This window comes from Carassius gibelio, chromosome A1 (genome assembly GCF_023724105.1).
Source record: "Carassius gibelio isolate Cgi1373 ecotype wild population from Czech Republic chromosome A1, carGib1.2-hapl.c, whole genome shotgun sequence".
In the NCBI taxonomy this organism is placed as follows: Eukaryota; Metazoa; Chordata; class Actinopteri; order Cypriniformes; family Cyprinidae; genus Carassius; species Carassius gibelio.
In genome coordinates, this window is record NC_068371.1 from 37,376,823 (window position 1) to 37,387,897 (window position 11,075).

The 11,075-nt window shown below is 34.2% G+C and overlaps 1 protein-coding gene across 1 annotated transcript; it reads left to right on the forward strand.

The window, feature by feature from the left end:
* Positions 1–360: 360 nt before the first annotated feature.
* Positions 361–8,152, forward strand: il15 (interleukin 15). Its single transcript, XM_052606947.1, has 6 exons — positions 361–1,068; positions 3,253–3,347; positions 5,815–5,911; positions 6,024–6,068; positions 6,151–6,273; positions 7,742–8,152. The coding sequence occupies exons 1-6, from the start codon at positions 997–999 to the stop codon at positions 7,889–7,891; spliced, it is 582 nt and encodes a 193-aa protein (XP_052462907.1). The 5' UTR covers positions 361–996; the 3' UTR covers positions 7,892–8,152.
* The last annotated feature ends 2,923 nt before the right edge of the window (positions 8,153–11,075 follow it).

The window sequence follows — 11,075 nt, forward strand, 5'->3', positions numbered from 1 at the left end:
AATAATCTGGTTGCGTCTTTGTTCTTTAATTTGTTGTCCGCAAATCACCTTCAGAAATTTCCTCTCCCAGTAGTGCTTTTTTTTTTTTGGAACTGCACTCATGCTGATTTACCCTATTTAGTTTTACTGCAGAGTTTAGCTCCAGCTCAAACCAAACACACTTGGCCAAGCCACTCGAGGTCTTCGGGGTCGCGAGACAGTCACTGTCAGCCCAGTTTGAGCAAAGGCTGAAGCTTAACTCTGCAGCAAACAGGGCCAGAGTTGAGAACCCCGCCACGTGGTTTCATTTATTTCCTGTTTAGCTTTTGTAAATCAGCTTCAGCATTACTAACCGCTCTAAATAAAGATCAGGCTTTATTATATGTAGTAACAGCGCGCGACGCCAAAGTAAACGGGTTTCCAAGTTCAGTTTCCAGTCTGATGAGTGACTTAATCTTCAACTCATGACAGCGCGCATTATTTGAATTATACTTCTCCAAATTTCCATTGTTTTTTTTTTTTCTACAAACGACTGCGTGCATAATTAGCAATTCACCTTGATGACTTTTAAGAAGTCCTTAAGCTTATCTCAAATGTGTTGTCAGTGGACTTCTAACCTCTGCTTCTGCTCCCAAGAGCGATTCCCTTCCATGAACTCCCTTATTCGATTTCACCCGTGTTCAACATCCCAATAAAAGCTGTGGCCGAGTTACACAATAGGAAGAGAACTCGAGAGAACCCTGTTTTTGTTTTGTTTTTAAGAGCCAAGTCGAGAGTACTCCGAGTGCGCTTGACAAAGTGAAAGCGCTCATGGGCGGTTCACTCGCTCTTTAATCAGTGCGCGCTCGGAGGACGAGAGGAAGACGCCTGCGGTGTGCGCTCATGGATTAATGTACAGCTGGAGCAGTCTATACACTCGGAAATATCTCCACGACGCGCTTTAACGACTCTTGAATAAGGGGAACATGTGAACTTCACGCAGCTGTCGTGGTTGGCCTACCAACAAACTCGCTTTCGATGATTTTAATGACCCTCTTCCTCGTCTTCACTGTAGGATTTTGGAATAAGCCAGCTAAGCTAAAATCAAAGGTAGGACACAAATGCGCACTTGTTTTTGACTCATGCATGTTGTAAATGCATGACGAAAAGCATGGTTGTAAAACTCGTCATATTCCTTCTCTGGCAAGATTTGCATTAATAGTGTTGCTTTTATGACACATCTTCAATTAAAATATGGCCAATTAAATATTCACATGCATGTGTGTATACAACTCAGAATCATTTTACCTTTCATATTAATCTATTTTACTGGGATTCTGTTTTGTCCGTCATCGGTTATTCAACTAAATCATCAAAACACATTTTTTTTAATTGAACAGTTGATTTAGTATTTTACATTAATTAAAAAAATAATAACAACTCTCAAAAGTCATCTATACATCCAGTTAATGTTTATCAAATATTTATATTTATTTCCTATAATAAGCTCACAGGCTGATGCATCTTCATTCTGCACATACTAAACCAACATATAAATATGTTACGATTTAAAAGTAAATTCACACTGAGGTTAAGAGGGTCATCTTCTCTTATATTTTGCCTGTCTTGTTTTATTTAAATATATATGTTTTTGCAGTATAGGAATCTGCTTTACAAATATTGGCAGTAGACTAGTGAGCACAAAGTGCACTGAAGCATTAAGCCACGTTAAAAGTTATATACCACAACAAATACTTCAGGGTTCACATGTAACTCAATCTGGTACCCTTTCCTTTACAATGTAATCTTATCCTTTGATCCGTCAGGTGTTATTCATTTCAAAATGACATGATTTCAACTCAAAATGATGCACTATATTTATTTATGTTCTTCTGTTAAGTCATTTTAATACCTTAACATATTCTTTAATCCAGTATTTATTGTTAATGTTACTTATCTGTATTCCAATTTGGTTTAATTCTTTACTATTTATTTGTTAGTAGTAGCCAATTTAGGTGTACTAGTAATAATCCCAGTTTTTAAGCTTCCAGTAACAGTTTTAGTTATGCGTATGTAATGACTTGACATTACTTTATAGTTGAATGTAACCTAATCTATAATAGCCTAGTTGGTATTTGTTATAAATCAATGGCACGAGTGTGAAATTAGTTGTCTTCCGCTCAAGTCTACAACAGCAGCCTAAAGTTGCTTTCATGTTTATGCTAAGAACATTTAAATCGTAAGAACTAGAAACAAAATTCAACAAAACCTTTCCTGATTCCTCGGCTCAAGACAAACTCTTCCTCATTTTCATAAAAATCAACCTATATCATCTTCAGAGCATGACTACAAACAGTCATGGAATCCAACTTCATTCATCAATTTGACAAAAAGCACACTAAAATTGACTTCTGTTCCGCTTACAACTTCTGAACATTTGGGCAAAAAAAGAAAAATCATGAGACTGGTGGTCACTTAAGACTCTGATGCAACATACAGAGTCAAATCATTTCCCCAAACTTCCCATCTCAGCCATTTTGTGCATCGATCAGAATGAATTTTGTATTTTAATTTGTAGAATTGATGAACGCATTGGAATATTGTTACAAAATTTGGTGCGTTACCCTAACCCTAACCCTAACCAGCACCATGCCCTGAAGGATCTCTGAGCAGCACTACCTTGTGGGCAGAAATTATAACTTCTAAAATAAATGCTTGTAGCTTTTGATGAATTCGTCCTATTGTCATTCGACTGGTCTTTGTAGATTCTTTGGGTCATGCCGAAAAACATTGATACAATTATGCCCCCAGTCGTAGTTGAACACCACATTTTTTTTTGGACTCATCCTAGACCACTGGTCTTACTTTCATGAAAATCAAATCAGAGCATTTTCAGACTGCCGGCACAAATGAATGGATTTCATCATGTTGATGTACAAATGATTCTGAAGCTGTATCTCTGCAAGGCTTGATTAAGCATACTGACACCAAACTTGCTTGCCATTGTCACCCCACACTGAATTACACCACATCAATTATGTCACAATGCCCCCTATTGGTCAAAAGTCAATAGCAGTTAACTCTATTCTATTTTTCAACCTATAAATGACTTTGATCACATGTTTTCTTTTGCCTTTGTTGTGCTTGGCCACTTGATTACTTTTGATTTCGTTTCCACTGACTGTGCACATTGCTTCCTGGAACTACATATCTGTAACTGCACTTGTCTCCCTGTAGGACTTTTGCAGCAGTTGTCCTTTTGTATGTATTAAAGAAGTGTGTGGTCTTTTGCAGAGAACTGGAAGATATGCTTGTAACCCGTGGTGCTTTGAGAGTCACATGGAATGCCTTTTGAGCTCAGAGGTTTGGAATTCTATCTTAATTCTGAGGTATATCTAAGAAATTAGACTGATTATTTCCTTTGCTGATTACTGTGTAAATCTGGCATAACCACTAGGTTGCTAAAACTTGGGCTACTTTCTAACATGAAGATAGACCAGCTGACATGAATGAACACATAATAAAATCCCCCCCAAAAAATGGCATAAGATTTACTACCCCAAATTATTATGAATATTTCTTACAAATTATTACAAGTTAGCAGCATGTAACATTTAATTCAATTAATTTGTGAAGTAAAAAGACTGAAACTGTATTTTCTTGCCAAGCATACTCCAGTAAAGTTTTATTTACAATTTTATTTAAAAAAATTTAACATGTCAACTGAAGAGAAATTGTATAGATGAGTTCAGAGTTGTGTTGTTGAACCTTTTTTTGAATATTCAAAATTTCTCAGGGTTTATTTGAATGCCGATTTGTGCATCAGACACATACATTAAAGTCTAAACTACAAAAAAAAAAAAAGCTATTTGACATTTACTAAACTGAAAAACAAACAAACAAAAGCATGTAGCATTTAATTTAAATCCGTTTGAATCACTCGGAAATTGCAAAAACTACAACAGCATCTCCTTTTAAAACACACTGTAAATATCTATTTTATTAATGTTGTCAAAAAATAAATAAATGACAGCTTATTATTGTAAGGGGAAAAAATTGTAAACTATTTGTGACGCTGTGCCCCTGTTTGACAAACTACATGGGGTAAGTTGTCATAATGTGAATCTGTCAAGAAGTAGGTCTCTTATTAGCCGTATGAAACATAAAACAGTTCTTGTAACTGCAAAAATAGACGGCAAAAACAACCAGTTCTTGTTTTGACCACACGTTGTCCTGAGTCATTTATATAACATATAACATGACGACTTGCCCCAACCAATCTGCAGTGTTGTGCGAGCGCTATATCTCCCTTTATCACAGAGTAAACTTTATTTACCCTAGCAGTCTTACATTTTTCTAATTGGACTTTTGACCCTTTATAGTTCACGAGTTTATAATTGTTGAGATATGGCTCTTATGACAGCGTCTCCACCAATATAGTTACAGTCCAATAAAAATAATTAGTCTCACGCACGAGATGAGCTGGCACATCGGAGATTTCTAAAGTCCGATTTAAACGGCCTTTTATCTGCTGCTGCCCCATTATAGCGTGCATTAGCCAAGTCTGCACATTATTAAGAGTCTTAAGAGACAGCTGGTAATGTGAACCGGCTTTGAGATCAATCTCTGCCTACAGCAAACAACACTATTATCTGTTCAGAACAAAGCTGTGGAGCTTCTTTAGCTTGTTTACAATAAAAAGGGTGGAGAATGGGGATCTTGAATGTGATTTGAAACCATAATGACATTTGTGAATACAGTATATACCACTTGCTCTATTCGATTTGTTGATATCTTGATTTAGTTCATCAGTATTTCCATTGCAACTGAAGCCGGTGTCTTGTAGTTAAACTGGAACTGTTCTAAATCCCAAGTGTGAAGGCTGTTAGAAAATATGTACTTTATTCTTACATACCTTCTTTTGGCCGAATTGCATGTGGAGAAGTTATTTCACGAAGGACGTAAAGCTTTAGTGCATTATGCATTGAGCTTGGTGGACAAAAAGGAAGAAGGAAAAAAAAACAAAAGTGACAAATTTGGATTATACATAGTTAAAATTAATTTAGTACCACAAGAATGTCAATACAAATATTTCCGTCCTATTACAAATGGACTATTTTACCCATCATTTGTGAGCTGTGTATTCATACTTTTATTTAACAAAGATGAATTCAATTGATCAAAAGTGACTCTGAAACATTTATAACGTTACAAAAGGATTATTTATTATTATTAATATTAACTTGATCAAAACAATAATAATAATAATAATGGTTTCCACAAAAATAAGTATCAGTACAACTGAAATCAATCATGTTTCTTAAGCGTCAAATCAGCATATTCAAATGATTTCTGAAGGATCATGTGACACTGAAGACTGGAGCAATGATACATTTATAAATTACAGGTGAAATGTGCACACAGAAAACAGTTCTTTTAAATGATGATATGTCATGATATTTTTTACAGTTGTTGTTTTCTTGATCAAAGCAGAAGAGTCACTGAGCACAAACTGTCCAAATCAATCAGTTACAAACTCAAAGTGTAGAGAACAAGGCATCACACTGGGTTTTGGATCAGAGCCATGTGCTGCATGACTGTCAACAGAAACACTCATGTTCGGTTTTTGACATTTCAGAAGAGCTGCATGGAGAACAGAGGTCATGAATAAATGGTTAATGAATTTTGCCTATGAGAATACAATCAGAGGTTTTCGGAAGCTGGCACTGTGGCATTGCAAATGCATTTGTACTGAAGATGGAGCAATAGTGTATTGTGCAGGATTATAAAAGCATATTACTTCAACTTATGACATATTGCGGTTGTTTTTCTGTGTTTTGTGTGTGTGTGTGTCAGCTGTCTTAGTGTTCTGTTGCCCTTGGCTGGAGGTAATGAAATGCAGGCAATGACGGACCTCCAGATCGTACTCAAAGAGACAAAGCCTTTATTTCAAGTAAGTGTGACACCTGAGCGTTGTGCAAGTCAAGGTGAAGCCTTATTTTTCTGTTGTCACAAAACTCACTTACAGTAAATCAGAATCCTAATATGTAAACTTTCCCCCCCAGCGTTCTAATACAAGTTTGTATACACCATACATAGAGGATATCAATGTAAGTTCACTTATCAGTTTTACACTGATTATTATCAGCATGGCAATAAATGCAGGGCTAACAGCGCTATGTTTGTCTGCAGAATTGCACTTTTAAGTTTTTTGACTGTTTCCTGATGGAGATGAACGTTCTCTTGCATGACGAAGACCCAACAAATGAGTACACGTTCCAGATAAAGACAACTTTAGAAGAATATAACAAAAATGTAAGTCAAAAGCAATACCACTGTGTGTGTATGTGTGTGTGTGTGGGTCAATTCTGTGCATAATTCAGAATTGACATTCCTGAACTGGAATTGTTTTCAATAATGCATGAGATTATTATGAATCAACATTTGAAATGTTATAACAATGACACCATAGAAATGTGTATTTCTAAATAAATAAATAACATATATATCACACACAAACACACACACACAACGGCTGCATTTATTTGACCAAAAATACAGGAAAGATTTTTATAATGTGGAATATTATTATGATGTGAAATAACGTTTTTCTATTTTAATAAACATTAAAATGTAATTTATTTCTGTGAACAAAGTTGAATTTTCAGTAACATTCCCCCAGTCGTCAGTATCACATGATCTTCAGAAATCACTCTTATATACTGATTTATTATCAGTGCTGCAAATTGTTAATATTATTTATTTTTTTTGGAATGTGATTTTTTTTAATTTTTTTTAGGTTTATTAAAAACAAATAAAAAGGTAAAATGAAGAGCATTTATTTAAAATAGAAACCTTTTCTGACAAAATGCACTATAGTTCAAAACTTAAAGTTAAATCTTTTTTTTACAGTCTATTTTTATTCTTTCTATTTTTGAAAGAGAAATCAAAACTGTTATTCAGCAAGGATGTGTTAAATTGTCAAATTATAGCAAATATTTATTATTGTTAGAAAGGATATACATTTTGAATAAATGCTTTTTTTTTTTTTTTTTTTTTACTTTTTATTCATCAAAAAATCCTGAAATAAATATATCAAAATTATTTGGCAGCACAACTGTTGATAACATTGATAATTCTAACAATACTTCAGCACATTACAATGATTTCTTGAGGATCATATCTTTATACGGGAGTAATAGCTGATGGACATTCAGCTTTACATCACAGAAATAAATTCTATTTTAAAGTATATTAAAAGAGAAACCATTATTTTATATTGTGATAACATTTTGCATCTCTGTATTGCATCTCATTTATTTTTGATCAAATAAATGCAGCCTTTATGAACACAAGAGACTTCTTTAAAAAACATTACAAGTCTTACTGATCCCAAATTTTTGAACGGCAGTGTGTATATACATATATATGTAATATTGTTAATATATTTTAATATTGACTTAAATCTGCAAACAAGATGGTTGATTATTGTTTGAAAGTATTGAACTTGGTAAAGAAAAAAGCCTAATAATTTGATATATAAGCACATATTAGAGTTGTGTAATATTAAAGAGTGGATAATATTAAATATGCATCATTAAGAATAAATCTATTTAATGTTAATCACATAACTTTTTCAGTGAATCATCCTTTCATTGCAGTTCAGATTCTCAGTCATGAATAGAAAAGAAGCAGATTTAGTTTGAGTTTCCTGTGATGTGCATCCCTGAAGGTTATGTTTGTAACAGCTGGTTATAAGTTTGTGTTCGCACTGCTTCCACAGAAGTGCTCCGAACGATATCCTTGTGAACTACAGGAGCTCACCAACACCAGGGAGTTCTTTAACAGGATGACCACCTTTCTTCAAAAACAGCAAAATCTCTGCCGGGAGACATCTACTATTGAGCATCAATCTACTACAACATGTGATTAAAATCATACTTTATTTAAACATTAGCATGAACAATAAGCTCATTTATCTATTCTCATTTTAAATTATACTACTTTTTTATTAATATTTATATCACATCAGTCTGAAAGTGTCACTATATTAAAGCTGTAAGAATGTTTTGTTAATGATTAACTGTGAATGCCTTAGAAGTGTACAGAATTTTACATTTTTTAAATGTTTTTTTTTAATCGTTTAATATCTAATGTATTGTTACATTAAAAACAATGATCAACAGAAATACTATGATCGGGTCTTATGTCTGATTTTATGACCCGGTCTGAAGGAAACCTGACGTCTGATCTCATTTTTGAACTTTGAGGGAGGAGCGCACATTGTTTAAGTTTGACTGAGGAGGGATTTCCTGTGCAAGTCCTTTGTGGTGCTGACCACGTCCACCACTGTCCCAGGAGACATGCATGACATTTACAAAAAAAAAAAACTCTAACAGAGCCTTAGTGTGTTTTTGACAGGAAGGAAAACGAGGCTGTGAGGAATCGAAGTAGTGTGTTCAATTGATTGTAATGTTGTTTACTAATTAAACGTCTTGCCAGGTTAAAAAAAGGAAAGATTAGACAATTACATGACCTAGGACATTAATAGTGCCTTGCCACAACTCCAGACCTTTTCTCTGAATTTAGACTTTGCATCTCGCAATACTTTTATTTATTATTTTTCTCCGCCTCTGCCATGAAAGGCAATTGCATGTTTTTCTCACAATTACATCACGAAATCTGACTTTATTCCTCTGAATTCTAAAATGACATCTTAAATTATTTTGTTTCCACCATGCAATAAAAAACTTAAAGGTATTGTGACTTTTTTGTCCACGCAATTGCGAATTTATATAATCAATTTCTGCATTCTCAATTGTAAACTTATACCTCACAATTGTGAGTTTATGTCTTGCACTTCTTTGATGGAAATCCAAGTTTATATTTTGCTATTTTTTTATTATTGTTATTTTGTTTTATTTTTTTATATCTTGCAGTATTTTTTTGTCAGAATTGTATATCTCACATTTCTGCATTTATATCTCAGAATGGAAAGGGGGGAAAAAAAGTGCTAAATTGCAAGATGACAATTTTATTTATTTTTTTATCCCATGGTGGAGAAAAAGCTATCTTCACGGTCTCATTTTCATGCAGGTTACATTCAGTTTGACAAAAGTCTAAACTGTAATTTAGATGAATGTTAAAATAATGTCTTGATTTCTGAATGTTTAATTTAGCTGCTTACCTTGATGCTACTGAGGGGGTTAGATGCTGCAGGTTGTTAACTTCCTCTGACCTTCGTTTCTGAAGGATCTGCAGCACTTCTGTACACGGATCATCATGAGATTTGAAACACCATCCAAAGTCAGCATTGTGAGGAAAGCTGAGGATTGTGAATGAATGAGACTCTAAAACAGTGCTTGGTTAAAAACATCCATTTCTGGGTTATTTGGCCACCCGGTGCTGGGTAAATATCGGACAGAAGACATGCTGGGTTAATTTGACCCAGCTTGATGGCTTTTATACATTTACCCATTTGCGGTTTAATTTGCTTTTTCAGGCAACCATTGAAGTTTTTCATTTTAATTAATAAAATTCACATCTCTTTAATATAGGACAAGAGCATTTTTTTAAATGGTCTTTTACAACCATAAAATCTTTAAAAACATTCAGTAAAGGTTTTAGGACCTGACAGCAGCAGCATGTGCAGCCGATGGGAATCTGTGGGAAGAAATCTGCTATCAGCAGGATTTTCCTGTTTATTCATGACTTATCTTATATTCATATTTGATAAGTTACAACAGAAACAGCTTTACCTCGTGCCATCTTGTCTGTCTGACATTTACAGTAAGTTTCAACATTGTCAAACGCATAGCGTGACCGCAGCTGCAGCAGTGTATACTGAATCAGTTTATAAGGTGCATCCCTAAATACAAAAGTATACATTATTCTATGACATTTTGGAGGAGAAATAGTGCAAGTGGTGAGCATTCACACTGAAAAGTCTGAAAAGAAAACATGCATTTTAATAACCCTGATGATGCATTTAAAGCAATCATGTAATGTAATGGACAGTAATCACGAAGTCAGCAAGCCCTTGAAGTGTGTTCTTTGAAGGGAACTCATTTGGTGAAGGTAATGTTTGACCAAATATTTACCCAACCTTGACAAAGCTGTGCATGTATGCAGCGTTCAGCATCAGTTGTTGCAAAAAAAACAAAAACAAATCCACGATAGCACTGTATAACTGATTTTGGCAGTATTGGGTAAGTTACTCAAAAAATTAATCCACTACAAAAGACTAATTACTTCTTTAAAATTGTAATTTGATTGCATTACTTAATGCATTTAAAAAGTAATCCGATTACTAATTACTTTTAAGTAACTTTCAAGTTCACCTTACTATTCAAGTTATCAAATTTAGAAAATAAACTACAAAGAGAAATCATAGCTCTTTCATCAGTTTAATAATGACTGAAAAAATACACAGATCGACTGTTATTTTTATAGCCTACACTCCCAATATAGATTTTTTTTTATGTTTGTAAAATAAAACAAATAGGGGGTATTTTCTGCATTTAGTCTCTGTGAATATCTTCCAGAAACGAGTCACTAAAATTAAAAAAATGAGCTGAAAAATACAATACAGTATATCTAAAGAAACCTTGAAGTGTTTATTATTAAATGATGTAAGTCATGTCAAAAACAACTATTCTCTGACAAAATAATCTGTATGAAACCAACGTGAGGTACAGTCTTTATCATCTGAGCGCACCTATAATGTGTCCACAGTAGCAATAACTGGGACTAAATGTCAAAAATGAATCTAATAATTATTTCCATATGTGCCCACTGACATCATAATGATTTCCATATGTGAAAACCGGTGCATGTGAAATTCAGCCATCAACTTTTGATCTGTCCTTGATGAAATAAGTTGTTTGCTCAGGCATTCAAACGTGTCCAGTGATTGTATGGACTGTTCCCATACATCCAAACTCATCTGTGGACGCATCTGCGTCGTTTGTGACCGTGGGATCAGGTTGTGTTATGTTCACACTCTCTCTCTCTCTCTCTCTCTCTATCTCTCTCTCTCTATGGGAGCTGTGATAAAAACAAGGACATGTTGATGAGGAAAAAAAGGATTAAACAATTTTATCAGTAAAACACGTATC

Bases quoted from the DNA above. Each gene is read 5' to 3' on its own strand.
- il15 (XM_052606947.1), top strand. From the start codon at position 997: ATGATTTTAATGACCCTCTTCCTCGTCTTCACTGTAGGATTTTGGAAT. The intron at 3,348-5,814 runs GTATATCTAAGA...TGTGTGTGTCAG, and splicing joins AATTCTATCTTAATTCTGAG to CTGTCTTAGTGTTCTGTTGC. The intron at 6,274-7,741 runs GTAAGTCAAAAG...CTGCTTCCACAG, and splicing joins TAGAAGAATATAACAAAAAT to AAGTGCTCCGAACGATATCC.